General features: G+C 42.1%; 1 protein-coding gene across 3 annotated transcripts in view; it reads left to right on the top strand.

The window, feature by feature from the left end:
• Positions 1-21661, top strand: part of SBNO2 (strawberry notch homolog 2) — a 163576-nt gene that overhangs the window by 67177 nt on the left and 74738 nt on the right. The window contains exon 1 of one of the 3 annotated variants that reach the window (XM_070745050.1): positions 17791-18062. The exons of the other annotated variants lie outside the window; for them this stretch is intronic. Within the exon in view, the coding sequence (XP_070601151.1) occupies positions 18018-18062 (45 nt within the window). The 5' untranslated portion in view covers positions 17791-18017. Of the gene's footprint in view, positions 1-17790; positions 18063-21661 lie in introns of those variants that run through there. 3 annotated transcript variants of the gene reach the window in all.

Here is a 21661-nt window from a genome sequence, read left to right as displayed (position 1 = left end):
AAGGATCTACTACTCTTTCAGTGAAATAATATTTTCTCATGTTGCTTTTGACTTGTGATATTGTAATACGAAATCCAGCATATAGATCTTGTTTGCTGTGTATTACTGTTTTTTGTGAATAAAATAACAACAATTAGTAATTAATGCCAAATCCGGCAAAACAACTGGCTGCTGTGATATAACAACAACAACAACAAAAACAACAATGTTGAAAGGGACCTTGGAGGTCTTCTAGTCCAACCCACTGCTCAGACAATAGACCTTATCATTTCAGACAAATGGTTGTCCAATCTCTTCTTAAAAGCTTCCAGTGTTTCTGGGGGCAAGTTGTTACACTGATTAATAATAATAATAATAATAATAATAATAATAATAATAATCAATAACAATCAATAACAATCAATCACATACTCAGCTGCTGCAAAAAGATCGCACAAACTGACTACAAGCATAGACATGATGCTGTGGCACAGATGATCCACTGGAACTTGTGCCGGAACTAACATTTACCAGTGGCAAAGAACTGGTGGGACCATAAGCCAGAAAAAGTGGTCGAAAATGAGCAAGCAAAACTACTGTGGGACTTCCGACTTCAGACTGACCGAATTCTGAAGCATAACACACCAGACATTGTGATTGTGGAGAAAAAGAAAGTATGGATCATCGACATTGCAATCCCAGGAGACAGCAGAATTGAGGAGAAGCAGCTAGAGAAATTAGTGAAATACGAAGATCTGAAAATCGAGCTGCAACGACTCTGCCATAAGCCAGTGAAAGTGGTCCCAGTGGTACTTGGCACGCTGGGCGCAGTGCCAAAGGATCTCAGCGGACATTTGAAAACCATCGGAATTGACAAAATCTCCATCTGTCAATTGCAAAAGGCCGCTTTACTGGGATCGGCAAACATAATTCGCCGCTACATCACGCAGCCCTAGGTGCTTGGGAAGCGCCCGACCGGTGATGGAATACGAAATCCAGCATAGTGATCTCGTTTGCTGTGTTGTATTAACATAATAATGATGATGACGACGACAACAACAACAACAACAATAATAATTAGATTTGTATGCCGCCCCTCTCCGAAGACTCGGGGCGGATTAATTGTTCTCACTGTCAGGAAATTTCTCCTTTAGTTCTTTCTAGGTTGCTTCTCTCCTTGATTAGTTCCTTTATTGGAGAAACTTAAGATGTGAGACTCTGGGTTGTGTTGTTTTTTTCTTCTTCTGATCTTACAAGGCCTTTTCTGGGAATCTGACATTCTCATTTTGTTATTAATGTTCAGTATTGTCTCTCTCTTTTTAGCCTGGCGGTTTGCTGAATTGATCATTTTTCCTCCCACTAAGAGTGCTCTGGATTGGTCTTCCCTAACCTGATGTATATATATATATACTGTATCTCAAAGGTGCTTTTTTCAAGAGGCAACTGGACTTTCTGGTTTTTCTTTGAAAAACAGACACATCGAAGATTGACGGCAGAAAAAGACCTCCTGGTCCATCTAGTCTGCCCTTATACTATTTCCTGTATTTTATCTTAGGATGGATATATGTTTATCCCAGGCATGTTTAAATTCAGTTACGGTGGATTTACCAAGCACGTCTACTGGAAGTTTATTCCAAGCATCTACTACTCTTTCAGTAAAATAATCTTTCAGTAAAATAATATTTTCCCAACTAACTCAGATTGTGCCCCCTCGTTCTTGTGTTCACTTTCCTATTAAAAACACTTCTCTCTTGAACCTTATTTAACCCTTTCACATACAGTAGTACCTCTAGATACGAGCTGCTCTACATGCGAGTATTTCAAGATACGAGCCACGAGGGGAGAGACATTTCTGTTCTATTCACGAGCTCAAATTCGGGATACGAACCGAGCGTCCACTAGGTGGCGCAAGAATTGGTTATCTCGGAGGGGAAAAACAACTTGTTCCAGATACGAGTTGCCTCGAGATACAAGCTCCCTTATGGAACGAATTATGCTCGTATCTAGGGGTACTACTGTATTTAAAGACGTTTCACTTCTCATCCAAGAAGCTTCTTAAGTTTCCAGTACCCATTATCTTGTCGGAGCTGAAGAAGCTTTTTGAACGAGAAGCGAAACCTCTTCAAAGAAAGTCCAGATGCCTCTTGGAAAGAAAAAAACACCTTTGGGACATCCATTCTCTGGATGACTGAGAATTTCCATAGACAAATATACTGTGTCAATTTCTAGCTTGCTTGGTCAAAAGCTGGCAGGAACTGGACTTTTTTCCTTCTGTCCCCCAGATTATACAGATGGAGTTCATTAAGTCTTTCCTGATACGTTTTATGCTTAAGACCTTCCACAATTCTTGTAGCCCGTCTTTGGATCCTTTCAATTTTGTCAATATCTTTTTGTAGGTGAGGTCTCCAGAACTGAACACAGTATTATTCCAAATGTGGTCTCACCAGCGCTCTATATAGCAGGATCATAATCTCCCTCTTCCTGCTTGTTATACCTCTAGCTATGCAGCCAAGCATTCTACTTGCTTTCCCTACCGCCCGACCACACTGTTTACCCATTTTGAGACTGTCACAAATCACTACCCTTATATAAATGGAGGACTATCTCGGTTATTACTTTTATATCCCTACATGGCTTAGGAGTCAGGACCCGTCTATTTATGGGACTGCCTACTACCTCATACTTCCCAGCGGCCAATAAGGACACACAGAGTTGGCCTTCTCCGGGTCCCGTCCGTCAAACAATGTCGGTTTGCGGACCGCAGGGAAGGGCCTTCTCTGTGGTGGCTCCAACCCTCTGGAACCAACTGCCTTCGGAGATCTGTACTATCCTTATCCTACCGGCCTTCCGGAAAGCTGTTAAGACCTAGCTTTTCCGGCCGGCCTGGAGCCGGGGTGGCGCAGCAGGTAGAGTGCTGTACTGCAGGCCACTGAAGCTGACTGTAGATCTGTAGGTCAGCGGTTCAAGTCTCATTACCGGCTCAAGGTTGACTCAGCCTTCCATCCTTCCGAGGTGGGTAAAATGAGGACCCGGATTGTGGGGGCAACAGGCTGGCTCTGTTTAAAAGTGCTATTGCTAACATGTTGTAAGCCGCCCTGAATCTAAGGAGAAGGGCGGTATAAAAATTGAATAAGTAAAATAAATTTAAAAACCATGAATGACTGAGAATCTGTATGCTATTTCAAGAGCTATTACAATGTCTTTACTTTTTTACTCTTGATATTGTAAACTGTTTTTTATTTGTTGTTATTCTTGTTAGCTGCCCAGAGTCCACTGGAGTTGGGCGGCATATAAGTCTTGCCAATAAATAAAAAATAAAATATCTTTTCTAGCTTAGAAACACCTGCGAAGATCCTTACTCCCACTGACTTACTCTGATTCTACTCCTAGCTCGCAGCTGTCTTTGCTGCAGAATTGCTTTCTGAATCATAACTTATTTTGCAAACATAGCATAAGAACATAAAGATAACTCTTGCTGGCCGAAGAAAACCCATGCTGCTCCTAGTGGTAGTCATGGCTGTGGTTGATTATGGGAAGTGGTGTGAGCATTGGTGGCGGAGGGCTTCTGAGAATATCTACAGTGAACTTCTTACCCCCAAATGATTTCAGTCAGATGTGTGAGCCAGGATTTTCAAGAAAGTATCTTCCTCCCCACCTATTCTGCCAGCGATCACATTCAGGGGTCTCTCCTGAACTTCTAAATTAGAATTAATTCAATGAAATTAGGAATTGCTATTTTTATAGAAACATAGAAGACTGACGGCAGAAAAAGACCCCATGGTCCATCTAGTCTGCCCTTTTACTATTTCCTGTATTTTATCTTACAATGGATATATGTTTATCCCAGGCATGTTTAAATTCGGTTACTTTATGTATGCCCAAAGATGTCCTTAACTGCTCTGAACTGAGTAGTATGGCCTTCACCATGTTTTCAGCCCCAAACCGACCCTTCTTTCCTTCCTTCCTTCCTTCCTTCCTTCCTTCCTTCCTTCCTTCCTTCCTTCCTTCCTTCCTTCCTTCCCTCCCTCCCTCCCTCCCTTCCTCTCCTTTCCTTCCTTCCCTCTCTCTTTCCTTCCTTCCCTCCCTCTTTCTTTCTTTCTTTCTTTCTTTCTTTCTTTCTTTTGTTTTCTTTCGTTCCTTCCCTCCCTCTCTCCCTCCCTCCCCCTTTCTTTCTTTCTTTCTTTCTTTCCTTCCTCTCCTTCTTTCCTTCCATCCCTCTTTCCTTCCTTCCTTCCCTCCCTCTTTCTTTCATTCCTTCCCTCCCTCCCTTCTTTCTTTCTTTCTTTCTTTCTTTTCTTTCCCCTCTTTCCTCTTTCCTTCCTTCCTTCATTCCTTCCTTCCTTTTTTCTCTCTTTCCTTTCTTTCCTTCCCTCCTTTCTGACCCCAAAACACATTTTCTCAAGATAACTTTAGACAGGATTCTAGCTGTTAATCCATAATTACAGGTAGTCCTCTACCTATAACCACAATTGAACCCCCAAATTTTTCTAAGTGAGACATTTGTTAATTGAGCTTTGCCCCATTTTACAACCTTTCTTGCTACAGTCCCTGCTGTATTTTAAGTGAATCTGGCTTCCCCAACTGACTTTCCTCATCAGAAAGTCACAAAAGGGGTCCATATGAGCCCATTGTAAATATGAGTCAGTGGCCAAGAGTGGACAATTTTGATCAGGTGATTATGGGGAAGCTGCAATGGTCGTAAATGTGAAAAAAGGGTCGTAAGTCCTTTTTTTTTTAGTGTCATCGTAACTTTGAACAGTCACTAAAAGAACTGTTGTAAATTGTGGATTACCTGTAGTTCTGTTGTCAAATTGTATTTATCGTGAGGAAGTACAGGTAGTCCTTAAGTCAAAGGCTACCCGTAGTCCTTGTTCCTTAGAAACATAGAAACATAGAAGATTGACAGCAGAAAAAGACCTCCTGGTCCATTTAGTCTTCCCCTGTACTATTTCCTGTATTTTATCTTAGGGTGGATATATGTTTATCCCAGGCATGTTTAAATTCAGTTACTGTGGATTTACCAACCACGTCTGCTGGAAGTTTGTTCCAAGCATCTACTACTCTTTCAGCAAAATAATATTTTCTCATGTTGCTTCTGATCTTCCCCCCAACTAACCTCAGATTGTGCCCCCTTGTCCTTGTGTTCACTTTCCCATTAAAAACACTTCCCTCCTGAACCTTATTTAACCCTTTAACATATTTAAATGTTTCGATCCTGTCCTCCCTTTTCCTTCTGTCCTCCAGACTATACAGATGGAGTTCATGAAGTCTTTCCTGATCAGTTTTATGCTTCAGACCTTCCACCATTTTTGTAGCCTTCTTTGGACCCGTTCAATTTTGTCAATATCTTTTTGTAGGTGAGGTCTCCAGAACTGAACACAGTATTCCAAATGGGGTCTCACCAGCGCTCTATACAGCAGGATCACAATCTCCCTCTTCCTGCTTGTTATACCTCTAGCTATGCAGCCAAGCATTCTACTTGCTTTCCCTACCGCCTGACTGCACTGTTCACCCATTTTGAGACTGTCATAAATCACTGCCCCTAAATCCTTTTCTTCTGAAGTTTTTGCTAACGCAGAACTGGCAATACAATACTCAGATTGAAGATTCCTTTTCCCCAAGTGCATTATTTTACATTTGGAAACATTAAACTGCAGTTTCCACTACTTTGACCACTTAGAAAGGTCGTAAAATGGGGAAAGAAGTCACTTATCCAATTTTCTACTCAGCAACAAAATTTAGGGCTCAAATGGGGTTCGTATGTTGCTCCCCAACCAGCAAACCAAACTTACACATTTGTTCTCCTCCAGATGTGAGTCTTCGGAGAAGGGCGGCATACAAGTCTAATAAATAATAATAATAATAATAATAATAATAATAATAATAATTAATAGTAATAGTAGTAATAGTAATAATAAAATAGTATAATAATAATAATAATAATAATAATAATAATAATAATAATAATAAATAATCAACTCCAGTATTGGGTTGCTACTAATACAGTAAAGGATGGCACACCTGTAACAATTGTTGTGTGCGCAACTTCAAGTCTCTTGTGTGCACACAGGCAAGAGACCCGCAACTTTGGTTTTCTTGCATGTGTGCATGTGCATCCCAGTGTGGTTTTGCTTCTGCACATGCACAGGAAGCAACATCTTGGGGGGGGGATGCGCACGTGACTTTTTTTCCTTCTGCACATGTGCGAAAGCAAAAAAAAAATCACCAAAATCTCACGCACGCATGTGTCCTTTGCGGGATTTTGCTTCCTGCTGGGATGCGCACAGGTGCACACAAGAGAAGGAAAGCTGTGCACATAGCATACTGCTAGCAGCAGTCATGGGAATCCACCCCGGTCAACTCCCATAAGTCAACTCCACACCAAAACTTGCTGGAACTGACAAATCAAGTGTGAATCGTCTTTCAAACCTGAAGTTTGGGGCTTCATTCTGTCCACTGCCATGCAGACTTTTCTAGTTTGCCCCTAATTCCCCTAATGCCTTAATTCAAGGGGGGAAATATTGCTGAATTACAGGGAATTATGGGAATTGAAGTCGACGCATCTTAAAAATTGCTAAGGTTAAGAAACACTGGATTAGACATGAGGAGGAACTTGACAGTAAGAGCTGTTTATTAGGGGAACGTGCTATTGCTTGAAGTGGTTTCTTCCCCTTTACTGGAACTTTTCATTTTTTTGGCAGTTTAACATTTAATTGAGTTATAAAATACTGTAAAATACAAAGTACCGTATTTTTCAGAATATAAAATGCATTTTTTTCCTCCCTAAAAGGAGCTGATAATTTGGGTGCGCTTATACTTTGAATGCAACTTTTTTTCCAGCCCTAACTAGGTGCTAACGGTCTTCCCAGCTCTTACCTTGCAGGCTCTTTCATTGTTACTCTCTGGAAGAATGTTTTCCAAGCCCTAAGTCTTTGCAGGTTTTTTTTTCATTGCTCTACTTGCTCCAAATGTTTTTTCCAGCCCTAACTGGGTGCTAACAATGTTCCTAGCTTGCAGGCTCTTTCATTGTTACTCTCTGGAAGAATGTTTTCCAAGCCCTAAGTCTTTGCAGGGGTTTTTTTCATTGCTCTACTTGCTCCAAATGTTTTTTCCAGCCCTAATGGGGTGCTAACAATATTCCTAGCTTGTAGGCTCTTTCATTATTACTCTCTGGAAGAATGTTTTCCAAGCCCTAAGTCTTTGCAGGGTTTTTTCATTGCTCTACTTGCTCCGAATGTTTTTTTTACAGCCCTAACGGGGTGCTAACAATGTTCCTAGCTTGCAGGCTCTTTCATTGTTACTCTCTGGAAGAATGTTTTCCAAGCCCTAAGTCTTTGCAGAGTTTTTTTCATTGCTCTACTTGCTCCAAATGTTTTTTTCCAGCCCTAACTGGGTGCTAACAATGTTCCTAGCTTGCAGGCTCTTTCATTGTTACTCTCTGGAAGAATGTTTTCCAAGCCCTAAGTCTTTGCAGGGTTTTTTTCATTGCTCTACTTGCTCCAAATGTTTTTTTCCAGCCCTAACTGGGTGCTAACAATGTTCCTAGCTTGCAGGCTCTTTCATTGTTACTCTCTGGAAGAATGTTTTCCAAGCCCTAAGTCTTTGCAGGGTTTTTTTCATTGCTCTACTTGTTCCAAATGTTTTTTTCCAGCCCTAATGGGGTGCTAACAATATTCCTAGCTTGTAGGCTCTTTCATTATTACTCTCTGGAAGAATGTTTTCCAAGCCCTAAGTCTTTGCAGGGTTTTTTTCATTGCTCTACTTGTTCCAAATGTTTTTTTCCAGCCCTAATGGGGTGCTAACAATGTTCCTAGCTTGTAGGCTCTTTCATTATTACTCTCTGGAAGAATGTTTTTCAAGCCCTAAGTCTTTGCAGGGTTTTTTTCATTGCTCTACTTGCTCCAAATGTTTTTTCCAGCCTTAATGGAGTGCTAACAATGTTCCTAGTTTGCAGGCTCTTTCACTGTTACTCTCTCCAAATAAGGGGTTTTTTTTGGTGCTGAAGCTGACCAGAATAAAGATGTTAGCCAGATTAATATCTGGTAGGCAGATTTCCCCCCCTATTTTCCTCCACAAAAGCGTCTTATACTCTGGTGTGTCTTATACTCCCCCAAAAATATCGTAATTAGAAAAGCAGTTGGGAGGAAAAGGAGGAAGAGAGATGAGCACGAATGAATAAGGAAGAGAAAAATGAAGGAAACATTGACTTCCCACTCTGTTTGTTGCAGTAAAATAAGGCATTAACATCAAATCACAACTTCTTGCTTTTTCATAATAATATGAACAAGCCATTTCTGTAAACATCTATCAATCTATTCGGTAAAACCCAAAATCAAAGTTTCACTCTTTTTCACTTAATAATAATAATAATAACAGAGTTTGAAGGGACCCTGGAGATCTTCTAGTCCAACCCCCTGCTTGGGAAGGAGACCCTACACTACTTCAGACAAATTGCTATCCAACATCTTCTTAAAAACTTCCAGTGTTGGAGCATTCACAACTTCTGGAGGCAAGCTGTTCCACTGATCAATTGTTCTAGCTGTCAGGAATTTTCTCCTTAGTTCTAAGCTGCTTCTCGTTTAGTTTCCACCCATTGCTTCTTGTCCTACCCTCAGGTACTTTGGAGAATAGCCTGACTCCCTCTTCTTTGTGATGGCAACCCCTGAGATATTGAAAGACTGCTATCATGCCTCCCCTGGTCCTTCTTTTAATTAAACTAGCCATGCCAGTTCCTGCAATCATTCTTCATATATTTTAACCTCCAGTCCCCTAATTTATTTATTTATTTATTTATTATTTAGATTTGTATGTTGCCCCTCTCCGCAGACTCGGGGCGGCTCACAACAGAATACAACAATTCATGACAAATCTAAATTATAGTTTAAAATATTTTAAAAAACCCATTTACTACGCAAACATACATATTAACATACCATGCATAAATTGTATGTGCCCGGGTGAGATGTCTCAGTTCCCCCATGCCTGACGACAAAGGTGGGTTTTAAGGAGCTTACGAAAGGCAAGGAGAGTAGGGGCAGTTCTAATCTTTGGGGGGAGTTGGTTCCAGAGAGTCGGGGCCGCCACAGAGAAGGTTCTTCCCCTGGGGCCCGCCAACCGACATTGTTTAGTTGATGGGACCCGGAGAAGGCCCACTCTGTGGGACCTAATCGGTCGCTGGGATTCGTGCGGCAGAAGGCGGTCTTGGAGATATTCTGGTCCAGTGCCATGAAGGGCTTTAAAGGTCATAACCAACACTAATCATCTTTATTGCTCTTCTCTGCACTTTTTCTAGAGTCTCAACATGATGGTGACCAAAACCGAATGCAGTATTCCAAGTGTGGCCTTACCAACGCATTATAAAGTGCTAATAACACTTCATGTGATCTTGATTCTGTCCCTCTGTTAATGCAGCCTAGAACTCTGTTGGTTTTTTTGGCAGCTGCTGCACACGGCTGGCTCATATTTAAATGGTTGTCCACTAGGACTCCAAGATAACTCTCACAGTTACTGCTGTTGAGCAATGTAGTACCACATATACTATACCTGTGCATTTTGTTTTTCTTGCCTAAATATAGAACCTTACTTTTTTCACCATTGAATTTCATTTTGTTTGAGAGCGCCCATTGTGCAAATTTCGGGACCGTCTTCTCCGGGACCGCCTTCTGCTGCACGAATCCCAGCGACCAGTTAGGTCCCACAGAGTTGGCCTTCTCCGGGTCCCGTCGACTAAACAATGCCGTTTGGCGGGACCCAGGGGAAGAGCCTTCTCTGTGGTGGCCCCAGCCCTCTGGAACCAACTCCCCCCAGAGATTAGAATTGCCCCCACCCTCCTCGCCTTTCGTAAGCTTCTTAAAACCCACCTCTAGTATTGGATTTTATTGTACATTGTTTATGATTGTTGTTAGCCACCCCGAGTTTTCGGAGATATTCTTTCCCCCTAGGCCTCTACAATTTTATGCATGGTATGTCTGTATGTATGTTTGGTTTTATAAATAAGGGTTTTTTAGTTGTTTTAGTATTGGATTGTTACATGCTTTTTTTATCACTGTTTTTAGCCGCCCCGAGTCCATGGAGAGGGGCGGCATACAAATCCAATAAATAAATAAATAAATTTGTCAAGATCCTTCTGTATCTTGAGCCTACTTTATCTTCTGGAGTGTTGGCTATTCCTGCCTGTTTTGTGTCATCTGCTATTCCTGCCAGTTTGGTGTTATCTGCAAATTGGATGAGGTCACCATCTATCTCTTTGTCCAAGTCATTGATGAAGACATTGAAGAGTCCTGGGCCTCGGGGTACTCCACTGCATACTTCCCTCCATTTAGATGCAGTTCCGTTGAGCACTACGTGTTGAGTGTGGTTGGTTAGCCAGTTTTGAATCCATCTGGTGGTATTGCTGTCTAACCCACATTTTTTATATTTTATCTAGTATTGGTTTTTTATTTTTATTTATTTATTGTTGGGACCATGAAGGCCATTGAGTTCAACCCCCTGCCCCAGCAGGAACCCTATAGTACACCAGTCAAGTGGCAGTTCAATCTTCTCTTTAAAATGTCCAGAGTGTTGGAGTTCATAACGTCCGCTGGTAGGTTGTTCCATTGGTTGATCGCTCTGACCGTCAGGAAGTTCCTCCTTATCTCCATGTTGAATCTCTCCTTGGTCAGCTTCCAGCCGTTGTTCCTCGTCCGGCCCTCTGGTGCCCTGGAGAATAAAGTGATCCCCTCCTCTCTGTGACATCCCCTTGTATACTTGTAGACTGCTATCATGTCCGCTCTGGCCCTCCTTTTCTCTAGGCTATCCATGCCCAGTTCCCTCAGTCTCTCTTCGTAAGTCTTGGTTTCCAGTCCCTTAATCATCTTAGGTTATGGTCTACTTTATCAAATGCCTTCCTGACGTCCAAGTAAATTAAGTCAACAGCATTCCTCTGGTCCTCTAATTTTGCCACTTTGTCAAAGAATGCAATAAGATTAGTCTGGCATGATCTGTTTGTGACAAACCCATGTTGGCTTTTGGTTATTAGTTTGTTTGCTTCTAGGTGTTTGTTGATTCGTTGCTTGATTATCTTTTCCAGAATCTTCTCTGGTATTGATAGATCTGTAGTTTCCTGGATCTATTTGTTTCCCTTTTTTTGAAGATGGGAACTACATCAGGGGACACAATCTAAAGTTAGTTGGGGGAAAGATCAAAAGCAACATGACAAAATATTATTTTACTGAAAGAGTAGTAGATCCTTGGAACAAACTTCCAGCAGACGTGGTAGATAAATCCACAGTAACTGAATTTAAACATGCCTGGGATAAACATATATCCATCCTAAGATAAAATACAGAAAATAGTACTGTATGAGGGCAGATGGACCATGAGGTCTTTTTCTGCCATCAGACTTCTATGTTTCTATATTTCTTTTCCAGTCCTCTGGCAGTTCCCTGGTCCTCCGGGACCTTTATAGTTCAGTGGTTCTTAGCTCTCATCTGCCAGTTCCTTGAGAACTTTAGGGTGTAATCCATCTGGTCCTGGTGTTTTGAACTCATCAAGGATAGACAGGTGTTCTCTTACCATTTTCTTCCCTATTTTAACTTGTGTTCCCAATATGTTTTTTGTGATGTTGTTTTTGATAGGTTGGACTGTTTTTTTCCCTTTTTCACTTCAAACACAAAGTTCAGAAGCAGCCCTTTACTGGAACTTTTCAAAGAGACGCTGGTGTAGGGCAGTATTTCTCAATCTTGGCGATTTCAAGCTGGGTGAATTTTTATTCCCAGAATCCTTCCGCAGTGTGCTGGTGTTTTGGGAATTCACCCATCTTGAAGCTTGAGAAAGGTTGAGAAAGCTTGCTATAGGGGGTTGAACATGATGACCGCTTAGGTCCCTCCTATGATTCTATGAAATCTGGAGGATGCCACATTGAGGTAATGTCCTGTTTCTAATCTATATATATAAAAGCCAAATACCACTCATGCTTCATCATGAAATCTCCAGAACCATAACGCCTACAAACGTGAAACTTGGCACATATGTCCTCTTGGCTTCTAGGTGCTTGCTAAGAAAGAATTTTTTCATCAGATTATTGGTATTTCTTATATTATTATTAACACTCTCTGATGCTAAGGAATTAGACATTCTACTCCCCCACTCCACCTGTAAAGAACTCTGTTCCAACTGCCAGTTGTCTTATAGTAACACACTCTGATGCTAAGGAGTTAGACCAGGGTTAGGAAACATTGTCTCTACTATGGTATGTGGACTTCAACTCCCAGAATTCCTGAGCTAGCATGATTGGCTCAGGAATTCTGGGATTTGAAATCCACAAGTCATAGAAGAGCCAACGTTGCCTACCTCTGAGTTAGACATTCTACTCCCCCTCCCCACCTGAAAAGAACTCTGTTTCAACTGCCATTTGCCTTGTATTAACACGCTCTGATGCTACCCCTTCGCTAAACCAGGTGTGGCTGTGGCCAGTGCGTGACTTATATGGCCTATGGGCTAGGAGTTTAGACATTCTATTCCCTCTCCTCACCTGAAAAGAACTCTGTTCCAACTGCCAGTTGCCTTGTATTAATATACTCTGATGCTAAGGAGTTACCCATTCCACATAAATTTTCAAGCTTTAAGTGTCACTGTATCAAGGCCCATCATAACTACTCATTAATTTTCAAGCTTTAACTGTCAAATTTATCAAGCCCGATCACATAGTTTCATAGCGAAGCACGGTATCCAGCTACTAGTTTGGAAATAAATGCAAACTTGAATGTAGAGTATCAGTGTTTTGCACCCCTCCAAACAGAGCAACTTATACCTAATCTAATATAATTTGTACGTGCAGGAATTTTTCTAGCCCGGTTTGAAAATATTGCAAAGATACTGATGTTTTTGCATCCAAAGTGCCATGGAGCAAACAAGGAACCCAAAACAGCCCTTTGTAAAGATCTTAACATTTTTGTAGAAAGTTTTATATATATATATAAATATATATATATATGACGGTCTTGGTATATTCGGGTTTCTTCCCGTGTAGAATTTAGAAATTTCTGGCGACGTTTGGACGAGGTCCCACTCGTCATCTTTAGGCTGGTGCTTCTGTCCTTGTTCTAGGGCGAACACAGCGAGACCTGAGCTGCATTCCCTCTATAAAAACTGGTGGCTGGGTGTGGTTTGATGGCTCAACAATTGCCTGCTGTGTAGAAACTTCCTGGTGAGTCAGTGGGGTAACACCTGGGGTCGTTGATTTAACTGAGGTATGCTGATTAGTTAATGATTGTGGATTAGGGGTAATATCCTGAGTAGTTGGAGCTTGCAGGCTACTTGGTTGCTTTGCAATGTGTGTTCTGAGTCTGGTTTCAGTTTCTATGGCTGGGATACGTTTGTTAATGAGGGCTGGTTTCCAGATGTCTGGTAGGCGGGAGGTATCATCCCGCTTGTTCATATTTTGGGGATGTTTTTCTATCTCGATGGCTTCCATGATTATACATACATACACTCTGATAATAGCTGATGGCTTTTTTACTTTAAACACATCAGAGGTAATCCTGCTTTTACAAGCTCCCTTTTTATGAGGGAGGTTGAATCTCATGCCAAGGTTACGCAATGCTCAGCTAGACACGGCCCCCAAAGCAGTAGGGACCCCAGGCAAAATAGGTTATTTAAATTCCTTTCCTATATTGGTAAATGAAATTCCAAGGAGAATATGTGGGTAGTCCTTACAACAGTTCATTTAGTGACCGTTCAAAGTTACAACGACACTGAAAGGAGACCCTTTTTTACACTTACGACGTACCATAGAAACATAGAAGATTGACGGCAGAAAAAGACCTCCAGGTCCATCTAGTCTGCCCTTATGCTATTTCCTGTATTTTATCTTAGGATGGATCTGTGTTTATCCCAGGGATGTTTAAATTCAGTTCCTGTGGATTTACCAACCACGTCTGCTGGAAGTTTGTTCCAAGCATCTACTATTCTTTCAGCAAAATAATATTTTCTCACGTTGCTTCTGATCTTTCCCCCAACTAACCTCAGATTGTGTCCCCTTGTTCTTGTGTTCACTTTCCTGTTAAAAACACTTCCCTCCTGAACCTTATTTAACCCTTTCACATATTTAAATGTTTTGATCATGTCCCCCCTTTCCCTTCTGTCCTCCAGACTGAGTTCATGAAGTCTTTCCTGGTAAGTTTTATGCTTAAGACCTTCCACCATTTTTGTAGCCCGTCTTTGGACCCGTTCATTTTTATCAATATCAGTACAATGGTACCTCTACCTAAGAATGCCTCTACTTAAGAACTTTTCTAGATAAGAACTGGGTGTTCAAGATTTTTTTTGCCACTTCTTAAGAACCATTTTCTACTTAAGAACCCGAGCCTGGAAAAATTTCCCAGGAATTTTGAGAGTGGCACGAAGGCCCAGCCAGTTTCCTATCATTCCCCCTGGGTTTCTCTCTCTGGCGCAGTGTATGAGAGGCAGCCTCACACCAGGTATACGGGAGGCGCATGCTCCTCCTTGCCACCTCAGAGTCCCTCTTTTTCTTTTTTTAAGCCTTAAAGTTTTGGATTTTATTGATTCCCCTCACTTTACCTTCTTCCTTCGGCAGCAACTGTCCTCCTCCTCTTCTTCCTACTCTTCCTCCCACCCAAATTCCGAGCTTTTATTTCTTCCCTAATGGGTTTGTACCCATTATTCGCTTTTACATTGATTCCTATGGGATTCACTTAACAACCTTGTTACTAACTCAACATCTGCAGTGATTCGCTTAACAACAGTGGCAAGTAAGGTTGTAAAATGGGGCAAAACTCACTTAAGAACTATTGCACTTACCAACAGAAAAGTTGGGCTCAGTTTTTGACCGTAAGTTGAGGACTGCCTGCAGTCGGTATGATAACACACTCAATTTTCTTCTTTTGTCTGATTAAAAATCAGAACTGCGGTCCTCTGGAGCTATTCCCAAGGTGCTAGAGATCATATCCAACTCCAAAGAACTTGTCTTAAACAAGAACGTTGCCTTAAAGATGACCTAAGCATAGCCCATAAAATCATCTGCTACAGTGTCCTTACTGTCAACGACTACTTCAGCTTCAACCACAACAACACATGAGCACACAACAGATACAAATTTAAAGTAAACCACTCCAAACTCGACTGCAGGAAATACGACTGTAATAACCAAGTAGCTGATGCATGGAATTCACTTCCTGACTCTGTAATATCATCACCCGACCCCCAAAACTTTACCCTTAGACTATCCACTGTTGACATCACCTCATTCCTAAGAGTTTAATTATTTATTTATTAGATTTGTATGCCGCCCCTCTCCGTAGACTTGGGGCATGCATAAGTGCAGTAAGGGGTGTGCATAAGTGCACCAGCGTGCCTTCCGTCCCCTGTCCTAATGTTTCTCTCTTACCAGTATTACGGACACTGCTCAAAAAAATAAATGGAACACTTAACACAATATAACTCCAAGTAAATCAAACATCTGTGAAATCAAAGTGTCCACTTAGGAAGCAACACTGATTGACAATCAATTTCACATGCTGTTTTTGCACATTCAACTTTGTACAGAACAAAATATCCCATGAGAATATTTCATTCATTCAGATCTAGGATGTGTTCTTTGAGTAGTTCCCTTTATTTTTTTGAGCAGTGTATACAAATATTGTTATATCTTTGTATACCATGAATACAAAATAAACAAGTAAAATAAAATAAATAAATAGTGCTTTACTAGAAGTATAAATAAACCTGACTTATGTTTTTAATATACAGTAATCCCTCATTTTTCGTGGGAGATGTGTTCCAAGACCATCCGTGGAAAACGAATTTCCGTGAAGTATAGGAAATATATATTTTTATGTGTTTAACGAGTACCTGGACTTTTAAAACCCACCCTTTGCATTAAACAGTCATTCTATAATGTTTCTCAGCTGGAACTACATGGGATATCCCACCAGTTTCTTTAATAGAGTCCAGTAGTATTGTAGAAGAATTTTATGGATTTTTAATGGATTTAAAATTTTCAATGGATTTAATGGATTTAAGCCCCCTTTGAAAACCCGTGAAGTAGCAAATCCGCGAAAGATGAACCGCGAAGTAGCGAGGGATTACTGTTGTTCTGTTGGGGTCTCTGGTAGACTCCTCCCAAAAATTCACAGGTACAAATTTCAGACACACACACGTTTGAAAATTCAAAACAATGTTCTTTATAATGAAAATTCACTTAACCTAAGCCCTCTTTTGGTATAGCAAAGAGCACTGATCTCCAAACAAACTGGTAATTTGTACAAGTCCCTTATCAGTTCTGTGATACGGTACTTAGCTTGCAGCTGTGAGGCAATTCACAGTCCTTCTTCTTTCACAAAGTGAAACACACTTTGCTCTGGTTTAGTTTCAAGGCGGGGGAAAATCAGCACACAAAAGGTCAAAGTCAGTAAAGCAGGCACGAAACACAATGATCAGATAATCCTCCACAATGGCCAAACCCACAGGCTGCTATTTATAGCAGCCTCACTAATGACCACAGCCCCACCCAACCACAGGTGGCCTCATTTTCTTTGATAATAATCTCTCAGTTGTTGTTGCCTATGCATCGCTCTCCGCATGCGTGGCTGTATCATTAACTCTTGTTCTGAATCCAAGGAGGAGCTAGATAATTGATCTCCTTCTGAGCTGTCTGCCACACTCTCCTCCTCCCTGTCACTCATGTCTTCTTGGTCAGAGGAGCCTTCATCAGCAGATTCCACCGGGGGGGTGGGGCAAATCAGGCCTGCAGCATGTGGATGTCTCCCCCACATCCACAGTCCTTGGGGCAGGAGCTGGGCCAGAGCTAACCACAACAACTGTATATATATATTGCCCCATGCTGTTAGAGCACCTTTATTCAACTTTAGCAATTTCGAGACCTGTTGCACTCCCAACTCCCAGAATTCCCCAGTCAGCTTTATTGCCTGGGGAATTCTGGGAGCTGCAGTCCCCAGTTGCCAAGGCAGAGCTGTTTGCTTGTACACCTTCGTGCAGACGATGCCCTATCATTTCTCTTCTGCAGTTACCGGAACCATGAATCACAAACTTACACACTTTTTCTCTCTCTTTTTTTTTAAAGTCCTTTTGTTCTGCTTTAGGTTCACCGAGGACTCGAACTCAGGTTAACTCAGGTCAGGGCACGAAGCGAGCTCCCTCCTGGTCCAGGTGCAAGGGACTCCTAGCTTCACGTGATACGGTTTTGAATTCTGCACCTCGTGTGTGTTTGTGGGTTTTATTTAGGCTGGTTTCTCTTTCGGTCATCTTTTCGGCAAGCCTCGTGACCCCCCTTCTAATTTTAACCTTTGACGCTAGTTTGCTGGGAGTGGGGGGGGAAATGTCTGAGCCAAATAAAGGAGCAGGGGGGGCAACCCCCCCAAATTTAGGAAGCCAAGAACCCCAGATCCTTATGGCCAAGGGAGAAAAAAAGCAGCAGCGGAGATTAGAAGGGGGCAAAGTCTCTTAAAAAAAATAATATATTCCAGCCCTTGGGTTCATATCTGCCGTGTTTACAGTGGCTCTGTGGTTTAAATTACACAGCAGTACAGTAATTCCGTGCTCATTGCCAGTAATTTCACTGACTTACCAAGCAAGGCTTATTTCCTGAAAATCAGGCGGGCAGGGCTTAGAGGAACAAGGCGCCCATCCCCTCGATGACTAAACCAATCACACTAACAGTGGAGACTTTGCTTCTTCTTCTTCCCCCCTCCCTCTCTGTCTCTCTTTTAGTGGTGTGTGTAGAGGGGGAGAAGAGAGAGGAACCGGCTTTTCTCCCAACCTCGCTTGATATTATTAGAATCCGTCTTCCTCTTCCTCCTCTTCCTCTCCCTGTACGGATCCGTTCTTGGCTGGGGTCTCCTCTCTCTCTCTTTCGGAGTTCATGCCCGATCTCCGAGCTCGGTGGCTCTTTCGGGCTGGACCCTGACGACGCGAGCTGTCATGAGTCTAGCCTTGCCAAACTTCACGACGGTAGGAAACGTCCGCTTAGCCGCTTCGCCGGAGTCCAGCCTGCTTCGGTTTTCATTGCACGCTGGCTTAACATGTCCCAGGTGCAGTTCTGGCTCAAGTACGCTTCGCTCTTCAAGGTAATTTTTTTTTCCCCCTGTTGAAGGAAAGAAGGCTGGCCATAGATATAGGTGCAGGTGGGTTTTGGTTTTTTGCTTAGAAGAGAGGTAGGGTGAAGGAAAAACAGAGGTGATAGTAGGCAGGTAGGAAGCTCTGAATTCTCATCCCTACTTTGTTTCCTTGGCAAATTTTTATTTGACCCCCTATGACAATCATTAAGTGCTGTATCTCATGATTTTTGACAAATGTATATTTTCATTTATTTATTTATTTATTGATTGATTGATTGATTGATTTGATTTGATTTGATTTGATTTAGAAACATAGGAACATAGAAGTCTGACGGCAGAAAAAGACCTCCTGGTCCATCTAGTCTGCCCTTATACTATTTTCTGTATTTTATCTTAGGATGGATATATGTTTATCCCAGGCACGTTTAAATTCAGTCCCTGTGGATTTACCAACCACGTCTGCTGGAAGTTTGTTCCAAGGATCTACTACTCTTTCAGTAAAATACTATTTTCTCATGTTGCTTTTGATCTTTCCCCCAACTAACTTCAGATTGTGTCCCCTTGTTCTTGTGTTCACTTTCCTATTAAAAACACTTCCCTCCTGGGCCTTATTTAACCCTTTAATATATTTAAATGTTTCGATCATGTCCCCCCTTTTCCTTCTGTCCTCCAGACTGTACAGATTGAGTTCATGAAGTCTTTCCTGATACGTTTTATGCTTAAGACCTTCCACCATTCTTTGATTTGATTTGATTTGATTTGATTTGATTTGTATGCCGCCCCTCTCCGGAGACTCGGGGCGGCTAACAGCAATAATAAAACAGTATATAATAATAATCCAATACTAAAAACAGTTAAAAGCCCATTATTAAAAATAAATAAATAAATAAATATGCACCAAAGACAAATTCCTTGTGTGTCCAATCACACATGGCCAATAAAAAAATGAAAGACTTCATGAACTCCATCTATATAGTCTGGAGGACAGAAGGGAAAGGGGGGACATGATCGAAGCATTTAAATACGATAAAGGGTTCAATAAGGTTCAGGCGGGGTGTTTTTAATAGGAAAGTGAACACAGGAAGAAGGGGGCACAATCAGGTTAGTTGGGGGAAAGATCAGAAGCAACGTGAGAAAATATTATTTTGCTGAAAGAGTAGTAGATGCTTGGAGCAAACTTCCCAGCAGACGTGGTTGGTAAATCCACAGGGACTGAATTTAAACATGCCTGGGATAAACATAGATCCATCCTAAGATAAAATACAGGAAATAGTATAAGGGCAGACTAGATGGACCAGGAGGTCTTTTTCTGCCCTCAGTCTTCTATGTTTCTATGTTTCTAAAAATGCTGTTCTGTTCTTTAATTACCATGAATTCATCTTTGTTTACATGCCCGCCTTGATTCTAAATTTCTAACTTCTGCTTCTGTTTTCTAACCGTTAATAAAATAGCTCCCAAGCTGGAGAGCAATATTTCCCCCACTTCTTAACCCCCCCCCCCCCACTTAAAGTTGTTGAAGTTGAATAGCAGGAGGAAAATGTCAAAAAATTGCAATCTTAGTATTTGCTTGCTCCAGAAGGATCCTTATTAAAAGAGGGAATGCAATGTTTATTTATGACAATATTTATTTGTAAAGGTAGTATTTGTTTATTGATTTGATTTATGTATTTTATACATTGTCAATTTATATAGCCAGATATTCAGCACACGACCCAGGGTGTCAACGTTCAACTATTCCAAGGAAAAAAACAGGGAGAGTTTTCTGCCAACTGGGGTTTTGCCGGTGGTTTTCTTTGGTAAATGAGCCTCAGAGAAGAATGTGGACTTTTTGGTTCTGAAAAAGTTAGCCAGGAAAAACCAGCAAGCTTGTTTTGTCTTCTGAAATATTTTTCTCTCCCACCCACTCCCGGAACTAGGATTAAGTGAAATTTTGCATTGGAGAAAGGGCACTAAAGCTTGTGTAGTGGTAGCTTGCTCCTCTGCCTTCCAGGGATTTCGATAAGATCTTGTCCCCCCCAAAATTGTGGGGACTCCTCAAAAGTTTTTCCACGTGTGACTGATAGAGGAGGAAGCTTAGCCAGGAAATTGGAATGAGTTGAAATGAGAAAGGTTGTAAAAATACCCTCAACTTCAGTTTGCCTTTCTTTTAAACTCTATAAAAGTCTATATAAAAATCGGTATATGTCCAGATCAGTTGCTAATCATTGCTGGATCAAAGTATTTTTTATATTTCTCTTTCTCTTTTTATATTTATATTTTTATATTTCTCTTTCTCTTTGCATGCCATCAGTGAACAAAAGGTGTGATGCCAATAAATTACCCTCCTTTTAATTCCCTTTGTTGCTGCTCTAGATTACAGTGATCCCTCTATTATCGCGAGGGTTCCGTTCCAAGACCCCTCGCGATAATCGATTTTTCGCGATGTAGGGTTGCGGAAGTAAAAACACCATCTGCGCATGCGCGCCCTTTTTTCTATGGCCGCGCATGCGTAGATGGTGGAGTTTGCGTTCCCCGCCGCCCACGCAAAGGGGAAACCCCGATTCGGCTCCTCGCTGCTGCTGCGCTACCGAGCAGATCAGCTGCTGGGCGGCCGAAGGAACCTTCCCTGGGTCTTCCCCCTCTTGCTGGCGGGCGGGCGAGCGGCGGTCATCAGCGAGGAGCCGGGGTTTCCCCTTTGCGTGGGCGGCCGGGAAGACCCAGGTTGGGGGTTCGGGGGGGTGCTGGGAAGCCCCCCAGGCCGGCTGCGACCTTTTAAAACAGCCGCGCCGCTTCCCAGCTGACTCCTGAAGCCAAACCCGGAAGTGGTTTTTTTTTTAATTAATTTTTTTTAAAAAATCGCGATATAGCGTTTCGCGAAGATCGAGATCGCGAAACTCGAGGGATCACTGTAGTAGGGTGTGCTTATATTATTATTATTTATTGTTATTTATTAGATTTGTATGCCGCCCCTCTCCGTAGACTCGGGGCGGCTCACAACAATAACAAGAACAATGTAAGAACAAATCTAATAATTTAAAAAACGGTAAAAAACCCATTATTAAAAGCAAACATACACACAAACATACCATGTATAAACTGTATAGGTTCGGGGGAGATGTCTCAGTTCCCCCATGCCTGACGGCAGAGATGGGTCTTAAGAGCTTTACGAAAGGCAAAGAGGGTGGGGGTAGTTCTAATTTCCGAGGGTAGCTGGTTCCAAAGGGTCGGGGCCGCCACAGAGAAGGCTCTTCTCCTGGGTCCCGCCAAATGGCATTGTTTAGTCGACTGGACCCAGAGAAGGCCAACTCTGGGACATAACCGGTCGCTGGGATTCGTGCGGCAGAAGGCGGTCTCGGAGGTATTCCGGTCCGATCGGCAACCAATGCAGACTGTGGAGTGTTGGTGTAACATGGGCATACCTGGGAAAGCCCATGATTGCTCTCGCAGCTGCATTCTGCACGATCTGAAGTTTCCGAACACTCTTCAAAGATAGCCCCATGTAGAGAGCGTTACAGTAGTCGAGCCTCGAGGTGATGAGGGCATGAGTGACCGTGAGCAGTGAGTCCGGGTCCAGATAGAGCCGCAACTGGTGCACCAGGCGAACCTGGGCAAACGCCCCCCTTGCCACA

Source organism: Erythrolamprus reginae, chromosome 1 (genome assembly GCF_031021105.1).
Source record: "Erythrolamprus reginae isolate rEryReg1 chromosome 1, rEryReg1.hap1, whole genome shotgun sequence".
Classification (NCBI taxonomy): Eukaryota; Metazoa; Chordata; class Lepidosauria; order Squamata; family Dipsadidae; genus Erythrolamprus; species Erythrolamprus reginae.
Note: the sequence above shows the minus strand (reverse complement) of the source record. Positions and strands in the feature narration are given on the sequence as shown.